Consider the following 22,258-nt stretch of genomic DNA (forward strand, 5'->3'; position numbering starts at 1 on the left):
GGGGCAGTGTTGTACTTGTACACGATTATCCATAATACTTTATGTACTACACATAAATAACTATACAATCAGTATATCATTCATTTGTATTACATAATCGTCGTAATTACACATAAATGATTAATGATATAGTAATAATGTATAAAATTTTTACAATATTTTTTTTTCCATATAAATTAAATCCATAAGTGTATTGAAGTTATAGATAGGGATAGAGATAGAGTGTTTATTATTCCAAGAAGATATATATAAATAAATAAAAGGAGAAAAAGTGGTATTGATGAGGCCTGTGGGTGGCGGTGTCTTTTTGTAAACAAAACTTTGACCCAATGGAAGGGAACATGAAACAGCAACTCTTACCAGCTTTCGGCCACTCTTTCTTTTTTTATTTATTAAATCTCTATTTTCTTTCCATCAAACACATTTCTTTACTTAGTAGTGTAAGCCTTACTTGATCTCTAAGGTTTAAAGTTCGATTCTTCAGAGTGATACTTGTTGAGAGGACAACCATAAGCCTATGAAAAAATTAATTCCTTACCCAAAAAAACACATCTTCTTTCTTTCCTTTTAATTTATTTTTACGATGACTTCAAATTTACAACATATCTATATTTATATGTCCATAGAATAATCAATCATCCTAAATGATATCCACTGAACACATGAATGAAACAGCTAAGAGTCTAGGTTGGACTTGGTCAATAAATAAGGAATGAGATTCGAGAGTATCTACGACGGACTAAATAGCAACAAAAAAACTAACGAAGTTTGACCAAGGACTAAAATGAAAATAAAAACAAATCAATGCTTACCTGTAACTAAAATTTAAAGGAGGTGATTTCACAAGGACCAACCATTTACTCGGGCCGGGGACTGTTTTCTGAATGTTAAAATACACATAAATTAAGTTTTATATCTTAGTTTTTCCCAAATGAGAAATTTATGACACGAAGAAGAATATAAGGCAATAACCTAACTTTTATAATATGTTTTCGAAAATAGATAATAAATATCCACCACATTAAGAATTTGAATAATGATAATAGTTGACAACTACCTTAAACTAGGAGCAATTAGTATTGATTTGGAAGAAATTATATCAGTTAGCAGTAATGCTATTAGTATTGTTATTAAACATTTTTTTTGGACACTAGGGGTATTCTAAAAATTAGCATTCCTAACAAGTGTCATTATCAGAAATTCAACTTAACTTACTTTTACGATACAGAGAAGAAGTAGAGTGTTATATGTTCCCAGTTCTTCCACAAAGAACACACAACACAAGGCAACTGAGCTTACTTGGTTTCTAGTATTACCTCACTTCACACTTGACGTATCAGTGAAATCTTGGGTCATTTTCCACCACCACTTCACAGAACCCCCTTTGCTTCTTTTCTTTTCTTTTCCTTTCAGGTACCCATTTTTCACACTTCTCTTTCTCAACATCTTTCTTTCTTTTCTCTTCTTATTAATTTAAGGAGATCTCTGTATATGGTGTTGTATATGCAGATCGAGATGCCAACGTATTCTCCTCCTTTTTCTTCTTCACTTTATGTTTTATTTATTTATTTATTTATACATTTGATTTATGTGCCATTTTCACTATATTTTCTTTTTATTGTTAGCTTTCAAAGTTTGATTGTGCCTTCCATGCTTGTGTTTTTTAATACAATTTCAACCGCTAAAATTTCTTGCTCACTGCCAATGGAATCACATTAAGCTTGAAATTATTACCTGCAAATTTAAATTGAAAAAGTTAGATTTTTGTTTGTTATTATAGTGGCCCATTTAAGTTCCTTTATTTGTCATGGGCATCTTAATTATCCTCATAATTCTAGCCTCATTGCTCAACATAAAGTTTGCTTTTATATGGTTATGGAGTTTATAGCCATAGAGCAAAGTTGAAGGTATGTAACATTACCAAATAAAAAAAATGTTGTAGGTTGTAACAGAAATGTTTGCACAAAATTAAGTTAAAAAAAAATGAAGTTGTACCTTGGACCTGAGAGTAAATCATACTTAGTTCAGATATATGACCTCCTTCAAAAAAATGTGAAGATTATAATATTATGATGTTCATTCAATCTAGTAATTTAGCTAAATAAGTTACTTTAGAAGTATCCTAAACTTCAGATCTGATGTTGAAAACAATTTCGCTAAATCTTCAATGTGGATTTTGGTTCAACATGATCCTGCTGTTCACCTTTGTTGTCGAGTTTGTTTTGATTTATTCAGATGTAGTATGTGGATTGAGAATCTATTTGTGTATGCAATTGCGTTGTTTGACGTATTAACTTCATATATTCCTTTGAGAGGGGGGAACTTAACTTGTCTTTATTCGCTCCTCCTGACACTGTCCTAGTTCTCTTGTTAGGTGAACTCAAGCCCACTAATGCATGTAAGCATTTAGAGAAGGGCATTGAAACACCGTGATTTCTGGTGGTGCTTGACTAGTGCATCTTCTATGCTGTCTTTTGTAACAGAAAATATGGGCTTACTCTGCAGCAGAAATCGTCGTTATAATGACGCTGATGCTGAAGAAAATGCACAGGTCTGCTTTGCTTGATAAATTGCATACTTGTTATTTGTTATGTTACATATAAGCATAATCTGTTAAATAGACTTTGATTTGATAATTGTGACATGCATTTGCAGGCTGCAGAAATTGAAAGAAGAATAGAGTTAGAAACAAAGGCTGAAAAACATATTCAGAAACTTCTACTACTAGGTATGTTTTAGTTGTATGTACTTCGCATATAGGCTTATGAGTTAAAAATTGCCAACTTTAACAATTTGGAGTAGCAGTCGGAGTCTACCATTACATGAGTGGTGATGATTTTGAGAGTGTGAAGGAATCATATACGGCACAATCTCTTAACAGTATGCTTGCTGTATCATATTTTCTCTGAACTTATTTTCAATCGATGTGTCAATGTCTCTGTTGTTTAGGTGCTGGAGAGTCAGGGAAGTCTACAATATTTAAGCAGGCAAGAATTTGCATTGTTCTCCACTTATATGGGCAGTATAGAATTGCTTGATTATTGATAATTATTTATAACATGCAGATAAAACTTTTGTTTCAAACTGGCTTTGACGAGGCAGAGCTAAACAGCTACATACCGGTCATTCATGCTAACGTGTTTCAGACAATAAAAGTACGCAATACTTGAAAGGGTGTGTTGATTATTTTTCTCTTAAAAATATATAGAGATTGTGTTGTCGACTGTTTAAAGATAAAATTGAAAATAAAAAAATAATATGAGAGTTGAGTTTTAATAGAGCTAGCTGAGAAAAACTATAATGCTTAATTCATACTGATGTGTTTAAACAGTTACTGCATGATGGGTCAAAGGAGTTGGCTCAGAATGATGTTGATTCTTCAAAGTATGTTATATCTGATGAAAACAAGGTAGTTGACTTGTACCACCTCTTTTATACACTGCTGCGGTTGTTTAATATTTATTGAGCATTTTATGGTTTTTTATGATGATCTATAGAATAATCAATTTTATAGTCTTCTTTCATCTGGAGAACCTGTTGCTTTGTGAAACTCTTCGTCAATGTCTTCTTAATTCAGAGAAAGCTTACTTTCTTGGCAGGACATTGGTGAAAAACTCTCAGAAATTGGAAGCAGGCTGGATTACCCATATCTCACCACGGAGCTTGCAAAGGAAATAGAGACTCTGTGGAAGGATGCTGCAATTCAGGTGGCTAGATTGAACACTTCAATTGTTTTATATATTGTCGTCAATGACTTACTATTTTTGTTCAGTTGTTCACACATTTTACTTGGGGCAGGAAACATATGCCCGTGGCAATGAACTCCAAGTTCCGGACTGTGCCCATTATTTTATGGAAAATCTGCAAAGGCTGTCTGATGCGAATTATGTTCCAACAAAGGTATTCAAGTTCCATCATACTTTTGTTGTCCAGAAATGCAAAAACTAATTCCTAACATCTGTTTTATTTGCCCTCTGTATATTACAAACTTGAATTCTTTCTTTTGGTGGGTGTTGTATTGTGGATTTTCGAAATGATTCAACCTGTATAGGTTACTGCACGTCACACATTTATTTCATTGTTTATCATTAAAAAGGGGGTTTGAAAATGTATATTGTTACATAACTTTAATGTGCTTAACTCCTTTTTGTCCATGGAACAATTTATTTTTAAGAGTTAAAAAGCATATTAAAGTTGTAATTTATAATACTTTATGCTGCATAAGTTACCTGGTACTAAGTCAGCACACCAAATACATGTGATGGAAGAAATCTGCTACACCACTGCAATTTAGCTTTTGTTTTTATTTATGAACCTCTAATTGGTTTATGGACCTATAATTGGAAAGTACTGTAAATTTATGAGTCTCTGGATGCTTCTTACTCTATTTTCTAACTACAGGAGGATGTTTTATATGCACGAGTACGTACAACTGGTGTCGTAGAGATACAGTTCAGGTGAACATACTGACTTGACATATTTTACTTGATGAAATGATATAATATTTGTATATTTTCCTTCTTTTATGAATAATCATTTTTTCCAGTAGCAATTGGTGTGTTTATTTTTTATTCATTCTTAACCAATTTAAAATGGATTGATATATGTAACTTTTGAACATGTGCATTATTTATAGTCTCACTCTTCATATCTAAATTTGTTAAAAACCTCTAAAGGGAACATAAGAAACTAGATTTCTGCATTTACTGAGTATGGTTTCCATGATCGTGAATTAGTTCTTGAAGAATGTTGACCCTTTGGTTTTGTTTCTGCCTCTCAAACTTTAAAATTTAAATGATGTTGTACGTATGGTATATAGTCTATGTTGTGTATGATTTTATTTTATCCTCTCTGCCTTTCCAGTGTCAACCATTACCATATTCACCTTCTCTATGTTTCGTTTATTTTCTTGTCATGATATGATATACATAGTGGACCAGCTTGACTAGTATGTATTTGCTATTTTGACAGCCCTGTTGGTGAAAATAAGAGAAGTGGTGAAGTCTATAGACTCTTCGATGTTGGTGGCCAGAGAAATGAGAGAAGAAAATGGATCCATCTTTTTGAAGGAGTTTCGGCCGTAATATTCTGTGCTGCTATTAGCGAGTATGGTCTGCCATTTGATTGCATATCATAATATGGTTTCTAATGTTGCTGATAAAATGTGTTTGGAGTATTCTGTAGTTAAATAAGTTTTTTGTGCTTGAAAGCATGCTTAATTTATTGTCAGTATATATGCTTTGATTGTATTATGCACCAAATTGGAAGGTCACAAAATCCTATTGCACTCCCCTAATTATAATTCAACACTATTTCTATTTGATACTAATTTGATGCTTAAATATGATTGCCAATTTATCAAAAAGATATTTTACTTGAAAGAGAAGTGAGGTGAGCTCATTCTATTCCTTTAGCTGTGCATGGTTGGTATTTGTTACTAATATTAAAACAATGTTAGTATGCAAAAACATTATTCTACAAGATGTATAAAGCAAAAGTCCTGACTTTGCATTTGCCTTCCAGGTATGATCAAACTCTTTTTGAGGATGAAAACAAGAACAGAATGACCGAGACTAAGGAGCTTTTTGAGTGGATCCTGAAGCAACCATGTTTTGAGGTTTCCTTTTTATGTTCTTTTTATATATTAGCATCTACATTTATGCGGGCAAATATTGTTTTTGTCATTGATCTCATATATCTGACACTTGTTTGAGAGCCTTATACTATTTTGGCAGCTAAGATTTGTATTCCATCAGTGAATAATGATGCTTCTCTTTTCTGCACAGAAAACATCCTTCATGTTATTTTTAAACAAGTTTGACATATTTGAGAAGAAGATCTTGAAAGTAAGAACCATCCAGACACTGTACACTGTCATTTGGTGGAAGTTATCATCGATCATCATTTCGGTCTAATGTGTTAACATTTGCAGGTCCCACTCAATGTTTGTGACTGGTTCAAAGATTACCAGCCAGTTTCAACCGGGAAACAAGAGATCGAGCATGCATATGAGTAAGTATCTTCTTTATGCCTTGGGGATATATGGAGTGAAGGGCTTTGCTAAGTTAAAGTAGTTCATTCAGACATAATTACACTATTCTTTAACCCGACTTCTATGTCATGCCTGATGTTTCTTCATCGTTCATCGTTTTGAGCCATTACACCAAACATATATCTTTTATGTACATGCTGATGCTTTTATAAACATAGTATTCAAGTCCTGGATGATTAAATATTTATAACCAACACAAGTCACTTTAATAAACACCATATGCAGGTTTGTGAAGAAAAAGTTTGAGGAATTATATTTCCAGAGCACTGCTCCCGAACGTGTCGATCGCGTCTTTAAGGTCTACCGGACCACTGCCCTTGATCAGAAGCTCGTCAAGAAGACTTTCAAACTCGTCGATGAGAGTTTGAGGCGGAGGAATCTCTTTGAAGCTGGTTTGCTATGATCACTGAACAGTATATGTTAAGGACATATTATTTTTACATTGAACAAGTAATCAGGTGGTCATATTTTGGATATATGAGAAGTTCAAGTATACAACATTATTAAAGGGATTAAATCAATTTGTTGATTTTATGTCAAGTTAATTATGTTGAGTGGATAGATGGGGAAAGACCTTTATTAAGTTTTCAACATGGCATCATTATTTGTTGATTAATAGTAACCAATGATATATTTCATTTCTGCTACTTGTGTTTTATTAATGAGGTGTTACCCATGGTTCTGTAATGCACGCCTTGAATATGAAATACTTTACTCTTTCTGCCTTAATGAAACTTCAATACTTCATTGTTGCCTGTAAGTAGCAGCTTTCATTGTTAGAGCATTTTTGCATGCTTGACTAGAACATTTTTTTAATAATATTATTACATCTATTCCTATTTATATTATCTATCTCATTACCATAAATAGTGATCATTGTATTACTTTTCATTCAATTCATTGTTTTTTATTTGCCCTTTCTAAGACTTATTTTTACATTTCCCATATTTTCTCTCTTTCAAGTTTCAACCATTTTTTATTACATTTTATCTATATAATAAGTTATTTATATACCTATATATATATATATTTTAAAAATCACTTTCATTTTAATCATATTTATGTTACTTGTATATGAATTTAAAAAAATGTACTCAGTTGAAGGTAATATAACATTCATCCACTGCAAGTTGCAATAAAACTTTATCAGGCTATTTTGGGTAACATGATAGTAATAGTAAAGGTTGAATGAAATGCTGCATAAAACTTATACTTTTAGAGTATTAGTTGAAACCGTTCTCTTCATAGACAACAAAAGATGGTTAGTTTGTTGATTATTATTGGTAAAATTAAAATGGGGCATGGAGAATATGAGGTGCAACTTCATTGTCCAATTTTATTCCTTCTCCATGTTGTTAACAATTCCTCTTACCACCGCATGTTAATAATAGCATTAGGTAAATTGGGTTGAAAATGTAGGTTGCAAAATCCATATGCAAAACAAAGCCTTAATGCCACTTTCTCTCACAACCATTCCCTACTTTATTTTTTTATTTTTAACCTTCTAAAACCTAACTCCCTCACTTTTCCTGCTATAAAAAACATAAAAAAGAAAACAAACAAACACTTATTAGTTCCTTTTGGAACAATTAAAACAACTATGCAACAATCAACATAACCAATTCCTTACATATTTCCTTATAAAATCCAATCATTTGCTGCTTCCTATTACAAACAACTCACTTTGTCTTTCCAAACATTCATAGTGTTACAAAAAAATTGAAGTCATGGGTATTGAAAAAGCACTTAGGGCCATCATTGTAATATTGTTTACATTGTTTGGAGAAAATTTGATGCTTGTTAATGGTGATTTCAATTATAAGGATGCTCTCACCAAATCCATTATTTTCCTAGAGGCACAACGATCAGGGAAACTCCCTTCCAATAATAGGGTTCCTTGGAGAGGAGACTCAGCACTTGATGATGGAAAACTTGCTAATGTATCTTTCTTTCTTTCTTTCCCTTTTTTCAATATCGTATTTGACAACATTTGTATACCATTGTTTCAATTTCTTACTATAAAAGGCACACTATGTACATAAATATTTGTAGGTGGACCTTTCTGGAGGATACTATGATGCAGGAGATAATGTAAAGTTTGGTCTCCCTATGGCATTCACTGTTACAACTCTATCATGGGCTGCACTTTTTTACAAACAAGAATTACAAGCTACAAAGGAATTGGGACATGTTCAAGATGCTATCAAATGGGGTACTGATTATTTTCTCAAATGCAGCAAACATAAAAAATTATATGTGGAGGTGAGGGTCATCATGTATCTAATTTAATTCATTATTTTATTAATCTGTGTTAGAAGAATAATACTAAAAGAAACATGGTAATATACATGTAGGTAGGGGACCCACATGAGGATCATAAATGTTGGGTTCGACCAGAAAAGATGAAAACAAAAAGAACAGTTTTGATGATTGACAATAACACTCCCGGGACTGAGATTGCAGCTGAAACTGCAGCAGCAATGGCTGCTGCTTCTATTGTCTTTAGGCCCATTGATCGCAAGTATGCACGTCGTCTCCTCAATAGAGCCAAACTGGTAAGTTATGTTATAGATATACAATTTTAACATTATTAAAGTCGTAATATTACGGCCGCAATTGCAGTTATCGACAATAATTTAGTAACATGACATGTTTCATTTTTTGTGTGTAGAATTTTGATTTGTAGGAAAGGAAATCATAATTTATCATGTTATTTGCATCACTGACTTAAAAATATTTGATGGTTTCCCTATGTACATTAAACATTATTGTAACTTAATTTTCTTTCATTTTCCTGGCAGCTTTTTCAATTTGCAAAATCACATAAAGGAACCTATGATGGAGAGTGTCCCTTCTATTGCTCTTACTCGGGCTATAATGTAATTAATTTTTCTTATAACATTTTTCTAATCTCTAAGTCATATATTAGCAAAATATTTTCTAATGAATTGATTAATGTTGGGATTGCTAATGTTGTTTTTTGAGAAACAGGACGAACTTATGTGGGCAGCAACATGGCTATACTATGCTACCCTAAAGCCAATGTATATGAAGTACATTCAGGAAGATGTAATAAGTGCTAGTGTAGCAGAATTTAGTTGGGACCTTAAATATGCTGGAGCTCAAATCCTTCTAACCCAGGTTTTATTTAATTCACTATTTCATTTTTTATCACTATATTCTCTATTTTTCTATTGGCTCTGAAGTCCTATAACAAAATGAAACTATGTATATGTATTGCTCAGTTACACTTTCAAGGACACAAAGATCTGGAAGAATTCAAAATCCATGGTGATAGTTTCATATGCTCAGTCCTTCCTGACAGTCCCTACAATCAGATTAAATTGTCTTCTGGTATATAAATTCTCTTTTTGTGTGTGTGCAATATCTTTCACAATAATGTTATTTGTATATTTAAAACAAGGATTGTAAAGAAGGATATATACTCTCCTTTCGTTTTTCAAAACCATATATCTAGGTGTTAGATATATATAAACTAGTCATATATATATATATGCATTCAATTTTGCAGGTGGCTTGCTTCATGTAAGAGATGGAGCTAACATGCAATATGTGACCGGCACAAGTTTCTTATTCAGTGTATATAGTGATTTGCTTGCTAAACATAAACAGAAAATTACTTGTGGAGAGAAACAATTCAGCTCATCCCACCTCTTTGATTTTGCTAAGAAACAAGTTAGTACATACTATAATACCATATACATATTACTTTTTCATTATAATATCAACATGTTTTTATTTAAAACCATAAAATTATATGACTAGTTTAGTAGTTTTACCTTATATTTATATCATCTAAAGAAACAAAAAAAACATAGACTAATAAGATCTTTCACACGTAAACTTGCCCAGATGGATTATGTGCTAGGGAAAAACCCTGAAGGTAGATCCTACATGGTAGGATTTGGCAAAAACCCACCAAAACAAGCTCACCATAGAGGTGCTTCTGTGCCAAAGGCATCAAAGGACGAAGTTGTAAGTTGTGCCATGAGCTTCACCAAATGGTTAAATGTAGATTCACCTAACCCTAATGAACTCACTGGTGCAATTATGGGTGGACCTGACAAAAATGACAAGTTTGTTGATAAACGTACGGCTTCATCATATACTGAACCATGCACTTACGTTAATTCTCTAGCAGTTGGACCTCTAGCAAAGCTTGCATCATTGGGTTAATTCATCTTTCAAAATTAGTGTATATATATGTAATACGACTTTAATTTGTGTAAGTTTATTACATGCTTAGTTAGTGGGTGGATCGGTGTTTATTTGGTATATATGGTTATTTAGTTAAGTTGTACCACTATGTAAACATTTTCATGGCTACATTTTAGCTTTGGTAATGTTAGATAGACAACACTTAACGATTGAATGATCAATTTATAATAGTTTTTCCTAGTTTTTGATATTGATGAAGGACAAAATTTGATTCCTACAAAATATTTTGATCATATTTAGTCTTTTATAAAATAAAAATCATCGAATATTCTCTAGAGATGTTTTCTTGAGAAACATTAGTCCTTCCGTTAATAAAGCATCATTACACTTAACATAATGCCTATTTGAACAAATTAACCTAGTAATGAATATTTTATATTTTCTAATTCTACAAATAATGTTTATAAGGCAACAGTTTTAAGATTAAAAAAATGTAATTTATGATTATATGTTTGCAATAACATTCAACTTTTAATGTTTCAAATGTATTCCTATATTAGCAACGTGGAAACCGTAAATTCACCAAATTTCTTATTTACTCATGGTTAGAATAATGAATATCCTCTATCTTAATGGAGTGACTAAATGTCATTCACTGAAATGAATGTGTCATATTAATTTTTTATTCATTCATAATACCTCGTTATATCATGCCCAAAATTGGAATATGATTATGTTTATTATATTAGGAAAAAAAAGTATGCATTAATAATATATAAGTTTTATATATTATCTAATCATCATTAACAAAGAATAATATAAATGAGTGATTAAGACAATATATAAATACTACATTCTTATTGTATTTCTAACACGTTCAAAGATATGAGTAAATAGAGTGAAACGTAGGGGCAAGAGTTAGACAAGGACATGTTAAAAGGGAAGGTGGAGATTGAGGTTTAATCCAATTCGTGAAGTGGGTCCCACCTAATCTTGTTGCTACTGATAAAACTTCATCATATTCCACACAGTGTACTTTACTACGTTATCGCATTCAACGCGCTACATTTACGTGATTCTGTGTAGAACTATAGATAATGTACTCATAGAACCAAAAAGTACACTCTTCTACGTAAACAATAAATAAATTAATAAAAATGATCCGGTGGCTAGCCTCGAAAATGGGTTGAGCTACAAGATATATAATTTTGATGCCTCTAAGTTTAATTTCTATGAGATCATTATGAGCCGTTCCAATTTTATGAAGGATTGAGTCTTATTATATTAGATTTATCACAATTTTTATTTGTTAATAATTACATTTATCTATTTTGTATGGATAGTCAATATATATAATTAGAGATGTTTATGTTTAAATAATAGTTTATATAATTTCACTGAAATTCAAGAATTTTTATATAATTTACTCTAATATATAGTATATTTAGAAAACAAATTATAGTTAATTATTTAGATATTGTACGTGGAAAAATTTAAAACAAAATAAAAATGTAAAAATATATCAAAAGTGGAATGAAAGAAATAATTAACTCTTGATATGAAGAATATGTATACCCTTTAAAAACAATACTGAATATCCATTTTAATCTTTAAAATATATGTTTTTACATGTTTCAATTTAATTACAAAAAAAAATATATTTCAAACTCATGCTAAAACATGATAATGATGAGTCAAAATAGTCTATTTTAAATATTACAACAAATACAAAAAGTAAAGAGTAGCTTGACTCACATTTAATAATTTTAGATTATATTGAAGTTTTCAAATTTCAGACACAAATTGATATACACAAAAGTTTTAAGTGAGGAAAGCATGTCTTCTCTAAAAATATATATATTAGTATGAAATATCCACATCATGATAAAATTAGCATGGTAATCACTTCGAATAGTTGCTTCAGTCAAGAAGTATTTTTAACTTGCACGATTATGCAAAATGATAAAATGAATGGTTATTACAAAAATAAAAACTGGTATATTCGAAAGCACATTATAATTTCCAATTTTGAAATTAACATTCATATTGCCATAGTATGCTGCTAGAGCAGAACATAGCCAGTGACTTTTCAAAGCAAGACTATGAGGTGGGTACAATCGTAAAACCGGAAGCACCTGATCACAGCTCATCTTAATTAACAAAGACATGTTTTTGTTTAATATAGAGTGGATGAGGATAAGGTCAACTCCTCAATCCTAACCTTCCATATATATTTATATATATATTTAGTACTCATTCAACAAATTAAGAGTATAATATTTTTTTTGATGAGCAATTGTTAATATGTTAGTTGTTAGTAAGTTAGTATTTTATTGTACTGAGATTCCACTTTCAACCTCCTACACCCTATCATCTAATTCCATTTTTGTTGATGGTAAGACTTGAACCCACAACTTTCTGCACCCCGTTCCTTACGATCACCCTCAAACCATCTTATCACTCCAAGAGTGTAATATTTATATTCGTAATTTTTTTTTATTTTATCAATATATTATTTATAAAGTTATAATATAATAACAATATAAAAACTCTTTTACATAAATATTATATTAATAAAATAAAAAATGGGTATAACTTATCTGGATTCTTTGTTGGATACTTATCCACTTACTAATTACTTGCCTAATAATAAAAATACTTAAATATAAATAACGAAAGAAATGAAAGGAAGAAGAGCACATACCATTTCTTCATCTATTGCTGTGTGTATCTCTCTCTTTGGTTTTTGTTGTTGAAGATGATGACGTGTTCATTCACAACGACGTCGTCGTCGATCGGAAACGACAGCGATGCGGGTGTGTCTTCGTCTGAGACAGAGAGCGCAGAAAATGAAGCTCATAGTCCGTACAATGGTCCTCTACACATGATGGATTCGTTGCAACAGGTTCTTCCCATCAGGTTTCTTACCTTCTTAACTTGCATGCTATTACTTTTTCTTCATTTTCATTTTCCACATTTTTTCTGCATTTCATGCCATAAATCAAGTTACTTTTTGTTTTCCTATTATTTATCGAACATATATCTTACCGGTAACATGTAACGTTGTTTGTTAATAAATAAAAACAGTCACGTTAAAAAGTAAATTAACTTTTACTAAAATTTAATCACAATTTTAAATTTTAACGAGATTGTTTATTTATTAGGTTAAAGAAATGGAGATTACATGTCCAACGATGTGTCATTCTCTTATTTCGAACCAATTAGAATATTACTTTTGTTTGGAATAATTTTTTTATTGATATAGTAATATCTGATTGGAAGAAAATGAGACACGGTTGGATAATGTTCTAAGAGTTTTAGCCTGACGCGTTTTCAACTAAAATCACGGATGATGTAGTCTATATACCTAAATAGGGATCTTGCTCTCACGGCTAGGCACAACATTTTTAACCATAAATCTGGTTGCAAGTTTGACTAATTGCATTTTGGAGCCTGATGAACAAAATAACTATAGTTGCAATATTTTATTTTTTCCATGTATGATTTTTGGTGATGGTGCTATGAAATCAAATTTATGTTTAGTAATTGCATTTATTATTATTGTTGCTAAAATAATGGGTAGATATATATTGGTTTGTAATGTTATTTATAGGAGGGCAATCTCAAAGTTCTATAGTGGCAAGTCCAAGTCCTTCACGAGCCTCGCTGATGCATCTTCTTCCCTTTCCATCAAAAACATGGTGAAGCCAGAGAATGCATACACCAGAAGGCGTAGAAACTTGATGGCATTTCATCACGGTTGGGGCAAGAATCAAAACTCAAACTTTCATTTAAGAAGAAACAGTATCAATGGTGGGATTTCTAAGAGAACAATAAGCTCAAGTAGAAGTACCTTGGCACTTGCATTTGCATTGAATTATGACACTTGTAGTAGTAGTAGCAGCTTTACAAGTGAGGATTCAAATTCGGCATCAAATTTGCGGTCAGTGTCACCACATCTTCCACCATTCCATCCACGAATTCGAGTATCTAGTGCTAGTGTGGGTCCTTCTTCACCTTTGCAGCAGAATAATTTCTCATCATCCTCATGGCGATCGTTTTCTTTTGCTGATCTACATCATTGTGCTACTACTACTGCAACTATGAAGTTACCAGCCTCAGCTCTAGGAAATGAAGCTGCTGCTAATTCATCATAGTCAACTAACGTAATAATTCTAAACTATGTTTTAACCAATAACAGATCTTTAAATATGAACTCTTTAGATTAACGATAATTGTATATACCAGGCCAAGTAATGTAAGTATCAACTCCTCTTTTGGTATTAATCGTTACGGTCTAAGTTAAATGTTATGAAAGCTACTTAATTTACTTTTTTTATCTGAAGTACTAGTTTTTTTGCCAAGCACAACTACATTCTCGCAAGTAGACTAAATCCAGTGAACAATATGAATTTGACGTTCCAAATGAGGCTTTCATTCAAATTTTGTCAGATCATAGGAAAGATGAGGTGTTGGGTATGCAATATAAATAAATACAATGCAGTTTAATAAATAAATAAAATGTACTTTAGTCATATTTTCTATTTTATCCACATGGTTCAAATCACATTGAAAAAAAGATTTAACATTTACCCTTTTGGATTTAAATATACGGTCAAGTTTTAATTTGATTCTCTCAAAATGATCCCCACTCACTATTCTGAGATGACCTCTCCAAAGTTGAGGAAAATTTGGGCATTTCAGAGGTGGAGTGTTAGGATTTGCATACCCATCAATGTAGCATTGCACTTTTATCAGATGATTGTGTCTCATTTAGTGCTTGAATTGGAGCTGGTTGTTTTGATAATGTGGTGGATGATGACACAAGAGTTTCTAAGATACGTGCCACTTCATGCATTGCAGGCCTATCATTTGGCTGAGTCTTTGTGCATAAAAGGGCAAGCTGAAATACCTTTCTTACTGTTCCAATGTCCTTGCATGTTGCTGTGATATCCGGATCAATAATTTCCATTACTGCATTGTTAGCTGTCTTGGATAAAATCTACACAAATATGGAATATAGTAGTTACTCAGTGAAAATCAACTTTCATTGAGTTAGGTATCCCAAAAAATACTAACTAGAGCCATTTTTTAAGTAATTAAAATAACCCATGTTAATAATTTGTTCAATATTTGGAGCCTAATGTAATAAGATAAGGCATTTTATGGGAAGAGAATATTCACATATATGAACATAACTAGTTGACTAGATGAAAGCTCGTGATGGGAACATAGAGTAAAAGAAAAAAACACTAATCTTCAAAATGGGTAGAGGACTCACTAGATGGTGGAGATTGGATTCATTGTCAACAGCTTTTCTCCCAGTTAAGAGCTCAAGTAAAACAATACCATAGCTATACACATCAGATTTCTCAGTGAGCCTGGAAGTTCTTGCATACTCTGGGTCTATATACCCTATTGTGCCCATTATGTGAGTTGAAGTGTGGGAGTTTGTGGGGTTTAGACTTTTGGCAATGCCAAAATCGGTGATATGTGACTCCATGTCTTTGTCTAATAAAATATTAGATGATTTCACATCTCTGTGGATGATATGAGGTGTGCAATCATGGTGTAGATAAGCTAGCCCTTGTGCTGCTCCAAGTGCAATTTTAAGACGAATATCCCAGACAAGTTTTTTCTTCTTGTTTGGTCCTGAAATGGAAGTACAAGACAAAAAATCATAGTGAATTGGTTGGGTTCATAAAACTCAGGTAAATAAATGTGTCATGCACCTTAGAAGAATAGTTTAAGATATAGCTTGAACCTACCATGAAGAAGATCCCATAAACTGCCATTTTCCATATAGTCGTAAAAGAGAAGGTTCCCGAATGGAGACAAGGAATAGCCTTGGAGAGCGACCAAGTTCCGGTGCTTAATGCTCCCAATTGTCGCAAGTTCTGTCTCAAATTCTTTCAAGTATTGTGGATACTGAGAATAGATCCTCTTGACAGCCACTGGCTTGCAATTCATAAGAACACATTTATAAACTTTACTCGATGCGCCATGTCCAATTATATATTTCTCACTCAGGTTTTCAGTTATCCTCATGATATCTTCGTACACATGAAGGGCCATATTCATGTCAAGAATCACTAGTTTTGGTGGTGAGTAATTCACTGTTAATTCCATAACAGGCACAATCAGTAGTTTATCGCCTTCGAAGTTTCAATAGGCACAATGAACAATTAAGATTAGTACCTGATTTGTCAAGTGATCCGTCGGGAAAAGGAGCTGAATTTTGCAGCTGGCAAGCTGCCAGTAATATCATAAGCAGAACCATGAGGACGCCAATAGCAATTCCAAGGATAGCCGCCTTAGATAATGTCACTGTATGATCAATAACATTAGTTAGCTCATTCTGCACATCAGCCCGAAAACCTTTATCTAGCTCTAGAAGGAATGTCAAAAGGGTTGCTCAGAGACAAGAAGGATTTCCTGGAGAGGAAGTTGCAAGATATTTTGGCTCACCTCGTTCTGCAGTGCGAGACCCGTGACAAGACGAACCCAGCCAATAGCCACAAAGACCAGGGTTTCCAATGAAACTTCAAATAAAAGGTTGCACAAATCAATACAAAAGAACATGATGTTATGAACTACAATGAGTTGGAAAATAGAAGGGATAAAGACAACATTTAACAAAGAATGACCTAACCTGTCAGGGGGAAACCTGGTAAAGTTGTTGCTTGTGGGAATAACACCAGTTAGGTTGTTATAAGAGACATTGCTACATAGTTTATAACAAGCATTCAACTTGTTACATAAAGATCACAAGCTCTCTGCATAGAACTAACCAAATCATTCCAAAACGAAATGTGGTTGAGACTGGACTTACAGCAGAGAAAGACTTGGACAATTTGCAAGTGGTCTCACACCCCCAGATAATTTGTTGTTTTCTAGTCTCCTATGTAATTTCAAACCAACATATACCATAAAAACAAAGTCAGAATTGTGGTAAAGTAACCAGTGTACCAACATCTTCTACAAAAATTTACACATGGAACACAGGATGGAACAAAATGGTTAGTTCTGAGTCTATTTAAGTCCAAGTCACTAGAACCAATGTCCATATACAACCAAAATCTGAAGAATAGTACATTATTGGGCTCATTTTTGAACAACCCACCAAAATAAGGAAAAGAATATTTCCAAAAAAAAGGTTAAATATTTCCAGCATCTATCATTAAGTAGCCATAAATACTAAATGACATCAAATTTTGTTAACAAAATTATAATAAGAGAAACAAACACTGAAAAGGCTACAAAGGGAGCTTACAAGGATATCATGTTCTGAAGCTTACTAAGTTCTTCAGGAATCAAGCCAGATAGTTGATTATTTGAAAGGTCACTGAAATACAAAAGTACGGAAGTAATCAGAAAAAAATGACGAAGAATTTTAGTATTCATCAGAACGATAATGGACTTACATGCGCATAACACTTCTAAGATTGCGAAATTCTGCTGGAATAGATCCTGTTAAATGATTTCTGCTCAGACTCCTAACAAAATGAACACAAGCAATCAGTAAGAAGTAACCATCTAGATTCCAATAAATAACTCTTGGAAGAACTCACAGCTTTAGAAGGTGCTCCAAGTTTCCAAGAGAAGAAGGAATGGAGCCACTTATATTATTATTTGAAATATCCCTGGGATGAAAACATCAATTACTATCAATATGATGTTAGAATGATTGCCATAAGGTATGTTAATCAACCATGCTTACAATGTATCTAAATTGCCAATCAGGGACAGTTCAATTGGAATGCACCCTTGAAGATTGTTGGAAGAAAGATTCCTAGGATAGTCATCACAATTTGTGAAGGAATGAAAAATCAACAAATATCTTAGTGTTAAGGTGAAACTTACAGATAGGTCATACTCTCCAAGGTATGAAAGGCGAGGGGGATTGTTCCGTTCAACTTATTCCCATTGACATTGCTGATACAAGACAAAAGCAAAATCCATGACCTTAATGTAATATAAAAATTCTTGTAACAAGGTAATAGCATAAGGTTTATTGCTTACAGGCTGTTAAGATTTCTACATGAGCTAATATTGTCAGGAATCGGACCCTCAAGGTTGTTGTTAGCAACATTTCTGAAGGAACAATGGGTGACTCATCAGGTTGCCAAAAACTGAAAAACCAAATAGAATTGCTGAAAGTAATAGTACTTACAAGATAAGCAGATCAGTAAGCTTTCCAAGCTCGGGTGGGATATGTCCACTTAAATGGTTATCACTCAGTTCACTGCACAGAAAGGTGAATCATCAAGGGAAAAATTTCAACCAAGTTGTGGTTCTTGGAAAGGGATATTTGTTCAAAAAAACCAGATTTAAGATCAAGTCAAAAGGGCAACGGGGAAGAGGTTTTCGTTAGAAGTTGTGAAGTTCCGCACGAAATGGTAATTGACTTTTGCCAGGAAGCAACCCGATTTCAAGTCTCGTGGAAAGAAATAACTAACTGCTAAATCATCTTACAGATAGTGAACATTTGTCAAGTTTCCGAGCTCTGGGGGGATGGAACCAGTTAGCCTGTTTCCATTCAAATACCTACAGACATTGGAGAAATTGTACCCAACATGAGTGAATAAAATTTATGTTTTAATAACAACTTTTAGGACAAAATCAAACTAATGAATTTAAACACAACTTATAGCATGTGCTTACAATATTTTGGCGTAAATCAAATTTCCCAAGACAGGAGGAATTGGTCCACTTAACATGTTATTCCTCAAATCTCTGATAGAATATGTTGAAAGAGACATAAGTAAAGAAGAGAGAAAACATGAAGTCAGCAAAGAAAGTCCATGAAGTTTGCTTCTGAAACAATTAATACAGTGCTTACAAGATATCAAGTGCTTGCATTAGACCAATCACAGGTGGAATACGCCCCGAGAGTTTATTGCCTTGCAATGCCCTACCAAGCTCAAATAAATTTTATAAGAATTTTCAAGATAAGATTAGTGGAATACCATATTTCGTTCTTCTAAAATGTATCCGAAAAGGATAATGCAACACATACAGCGTCGCTACTTGCAGGAATCCAATATTGTATGGTATCTCCCCTGTTAGCTGATTGAAGGATAAATCCCTGACATAAAAAACACATGTTAAGAAATTCAAAGAAAACAAGGTATAGCAAAGTTTGTCGTCGAGTCGGATATATACATACAAGATTTGTAAGGTAGTACAGTTGCCTATGTTTTCAGGAATACTTCCTGTCAAGCTATTGTTGTGCACATTACTACAAAATACAACAACAATAATCACATTATCATATTAAATGCAAACTTTTGGGACTTATAGGAATAAAAAAGGGCCATTATTGTAACTTACAAGTACCACAATCCAGTTAACCGACACATGTTCGGAGAGAGTGAGCCAACCAAATGGTTATCTCCCAGGTCACTGAAAAAAATAAAGTAGTCCATGAAATGATAGATTCTAAATACTAATGCATATTGTTTCAATACTCACATATACTGCAAAACTTCATTCCAGTATATAAGTTCTGGTATCTCCCCACTCAGATTATTTTGTGCCAGATCTCTGCAATCAAATTTCCGGAAGTTGAAAATATCAATTTTTGAATGTAAAATCAACATTATGAAGAGCATGAGTAGACTGAAAAATGACTTACAAGATCTTCAGGTTAGGAATCTGAGACAGAGTTGAAGGAATTGGACCAATTAACTTGTTATTTCTTAAAATTCTGAGAACGCATAAATGAAAAATAAGTTGTCATAAGCTCATCATAGGATTGGCAAAACAAAACCTCAGTCACATAGAAATGCTCATTAAACACAGATTTTCTAGTTGATTCATCTTTGAGATCGAAAACGGTATATCTCCATGAATCTCATTAAGTGACAAGTCCCTGGTGACACATTTAAATACCAAAGTTTGCCATAAAACATTGTCACTAGGCAGTTTTCTAAACATAAATTGAATTGAGTTCTTGTGAGTGTGAAACATACAAGCTTTTCAGAGAAGAACAATCGCCAATCTCATCCGGAATCAGGCCTGATAGACGATTTTCCTTGAGATCACTGTCAAACAAGAGATACAAACAAAGCTGGTTTATCATAGCTATAATTGCCACAACTATCTATTGCATAAATGAGACATAAAAAATAAATCTAAAGCAGAATAATAAGAGTACATAGAGACCAAGCTATGACACAAGTTTCACAACTATATATAATGCAGATATGAGACATGAAAAAAGGTCTAAAGTAGAATTGTAAAGACATAGAGACCAAGATATCACACTTGCCACAATTGTATTATTGCATAATCACATGAAAAAGTCCAAAGTAGAATAGTATTTACATTGAAACCAAGCTGTTAAGGCTCCCTATTGCAGGTGAAATTTCGCCCTCAAGATTCAATCCTGAAAGATTACTGCAAGAAAATTGAAATTTGGATTCTTAATGACCAAATACATACCAACAAAGTGTTTATCTAATGGTGTAAGGCTCCACTATATCACCAAGATGACCAAAAGTTCAAAAATTTGATTCCTATGAGCGATACTTGTTGGGAGGCATACCCCGAAAGGGATCTTCGATAATACAAAAAAATGCAGATGTACATTATATATACTTAGAGCTACTTACAGTGCAACAACATTGAAGGTGACATCATCACATGTGACCCCTCTCCACATACAATAATCTGATGATGGTGGGTCCGTCCAGTCATATAGAACATTATCCACATCCCTTAATGACTTCTTTAGTTCCAACAATGTAGCTCCTTCAATTAAAATATTCACATGTTAAGCATGTCAAATGGAACATATAGTTGTTAAATCAAAGGATAATTACAAAAGTTGTTCCATGTCGTATTCCTGGTACTGGTTTTATGATTATATATTCTCTTATATAAATATTATTATATTATCAAGCAATTCATCATTTTCAGTCTTATCTGCACTAAAATCCCTTATTGGGATCGGAAAGTCCCATTTCCACTAAAATCAAACCAAACAAGAACATTGTTTTCTTGCTATTACCAAATGCTAACACCATCGAAATTTGCATCTTCTATTAAAAATAAATTCACAAGATAAAAAAACCACAACACAGTTAAGGACTCACCATCATCTGAATCTACTGAAATTGCATTCAAACAAAGAAGAAAACGAAGAAGAAGGAGTCCAAACCAAAATGCCATAACCATAATGCATCAAACAAAACAAAGCCACTGAAGCTTTTGCTTAGAACAAAATCATAAAACCGTTAAAATAAAAGGTGTCTAAGTTGAGAGAGTAATATTGTGCTGTTCATTCCTCATCATAGTTATCTTTTTCTCTGACAATGGCTTAGAGGGTATGTCATAAAACAAACATACATAACTTTTCTTGTTCAATCAAATGAGATAACATAACATAGTCATATTCTCTCTCTCAAACAATTGTTGTTGACTTGTTGTAAATGGCATTGTATATAGATACATTAAGAGATATAATGCAAAAAGGGAAGAGTTTAACTATTTCCCAGATAATGTTAAAACTATATATCTGCACCACTTCTGTTCTGTTCTGCTATCTCATTCAGCCATTGTAAGTAAATGAATGAAACTGCAGATTTGTTTTTAATTGAAAGGGATCGCTTTCACTTTGTTTTTCTGCTTAGAAATGGTAATGTTGTTAATGTATATACTAGTCCATTTTGCAATATCCATTTCAGCTGATAAAGACATTTCTCTTATTAATTACTCTTTATATGATATTTGATTTGATATTTTACTTTTATGACCACTACTTTAATTTGTTATCTAATCTTATGGTGGCTATGTTTTTTCTACTATAAAATGTAGTGTTCTATACTTCTGAATAAATAACTAATTCTTTTCGAATACATAGTTGTTCTTTCTAATAAGTGATACTTTCATAAATGAATCATTGGTTTTATAGTCATGAGGATCTAGTGGGTCTAACACTACTCGACCAATGTTTTATTGTTATATTAACTATGTTTGCTAAAAGATGCTAATTATTATTGAACAATATGCAAAAAGAAAAAG

At 32.7% G+C, this 22,258-nt stretch overlaps 4 protein-coding genes across 10 annotated transcripts; 3 read left to right on the plus strand and 1 right to left on the minus strand.

Moving 5' to 3' along the window:
• Positions 1,235 to 18,266, plus strand: LOC109328110 (guanine nucleotide-binding protein alpha-1 subunit). Of its 7 annotated transcripts, none has more exons than XM_019561397.1 (14): positions 1,235 to 1,400; positions 2,481 to 2,551; positions 2,656 to 2,728; positions 2,950 to 2,987; positions 3,066 to 3,155; positions 3,332 to 3,409; positions 3,600 to 3,707; positions 3,799 to 3,900; positions 4,402 to 4,457; positions 4,972 to 5,106; positions 5,524 to 5,617; positions 5,787 to 5,846; positions 5,933 to 6,012; positions 6,278 to 6,699. In XM_019561397.1, the coding sequence occupies exons 2-14, from the start codon at positions 2,489 to 2,491 to the stop codon at positions 6,453 to 6,455; spliced, it is 1,155 nt and encodes a 384-aa protein (XP_019416942.1). In that variant the 5' UTR covers positions 1,235 to 1,400; positions 2,481 to 2,488; the 3' UTR covers positions 6,456 to 6,699. The 7 variants fall into 7 exon arrangements, with proteins under 7 accessions (XP_019416942.1, XP_019416937.1, XP_019416938.1 ...); XM_019561392.1 differs by having other exon boundaries at positions 1,237 to 1,413; positions 2,363 to 2,551; XM_019561393.1 differs by having other exon boundaries at positions 1,237 to 1,413; positions 2,375 to 2,551.
• On the plus strand, positions 7,592 to 10,456 carry LOC109328109 (endoglucanase 16-like). The gene is made up of 8 exons (XM_019561390.1): positions 7,592 to 7,992; positions 8,105 to 8,314; positions 8,407 to 8,607; positions 8,854 to 8,931; positions 9,044 to 9,193; positions 9,298 to 9,406; positions 9,585 to 9,748; positions 9,926 to 10,456. Exons 1-8 carry the CDS (start codon positions 7,780 to 7,782, stop codon positions 10,247 to 10,249), a joined length of 1,449 nt encoding a protein of 482 aa, XP_019416935.1. The 5' UTR covers positions 7,592 to 7,779; the 3' UTR covers positions 10,250 to 10,456.
• LOC109328112 lies at positions 12,819 to 14,539 on the plus strand. The gene is made up of 2 exons (XM_019561398.1): positions 12,819 to 13,150; positions 13,845 to 14,539. The coding sequence occupies exons 1-2, from the start codon at positions 12,990 to 12,992 to the stop codon at positions 14,386 to 14,388; spliced, it is 705 nt and encodes a 234-aa protein (XP_019416943.1). The 5' UTR covers positions 12,819 to 12,989; the 3' UTR covers positions 14,389 to 14,539.
• LOC109328108 (LRR receptor-like serine/threonine-protein kinase ERECTA) lies at positions 14,761 to 21,706 on the minus strand. The gene is made up of 29 exons (XM_019561389.1): positions 21,484 to 21,706; positions 21,331 to 21,433; positions 20,848 to 20,986; positions 20,561 to 20,632; positions 20,206 to 20,277; positions 20,034 to 20,105; positions 19,869 to 19,940; positions 19,706 to 19,777; positions 19,565 to 19,636; positions 19,401 to 19,472; positions 19,251 to 19,319; positions 19,074 to 19,145; positions 18,896 to 18,967; positions 18,707 to 18,778; positions 18,405 to 18,476; positions 18,254 to 18,325; positions 18,095 to 18,166; positions 17,952 to 18,023; positions 17,803 to 17,874; positions 17,656 to 17,727; positions 17,505 to 17,576; positions 17,064 to 17,132; positions 16,884 to 16,955; positions 16,700 to 16,773; positions 16,430 to 16,558; positions 16,000 to 16,347; positions 15,513 to 15,883; positions 14,951 to 15,233; positions 14,761 to 14,810 (listed from the first exon to the last, which is right to left on the minus strand). The coding sequence occupies exons 2-28, from the start codon at positions 21,410 to 21,412 to the stop codon at positions 14,964 to 14,966; spliced, it is 2,847 nt and encodes a 948-aa protein (XP_019416934.1). The 5' UTR covers positions 21,413 to 21,433; positions 21,484 to 21,706; the 3' UTR covers positions 14,761 to 14,810; positions 14,951 to 14,963.

The sequence above is a fragment of the Lupinus angustifolius genome, chromosome LG15 (assembly GCF_001865875.1).
Source record: "Lupinus angustifolius cultivar Tanjil chromosome LG15, LupAngTanjil_v1.0, whole genome shotgun sequence".
NCBI lineage: Eukaryota > Viridiplantae > Streptophyta > Magnoliopsida > Fabales > Fabaceae > Lupinus > Lupinus angustifolius.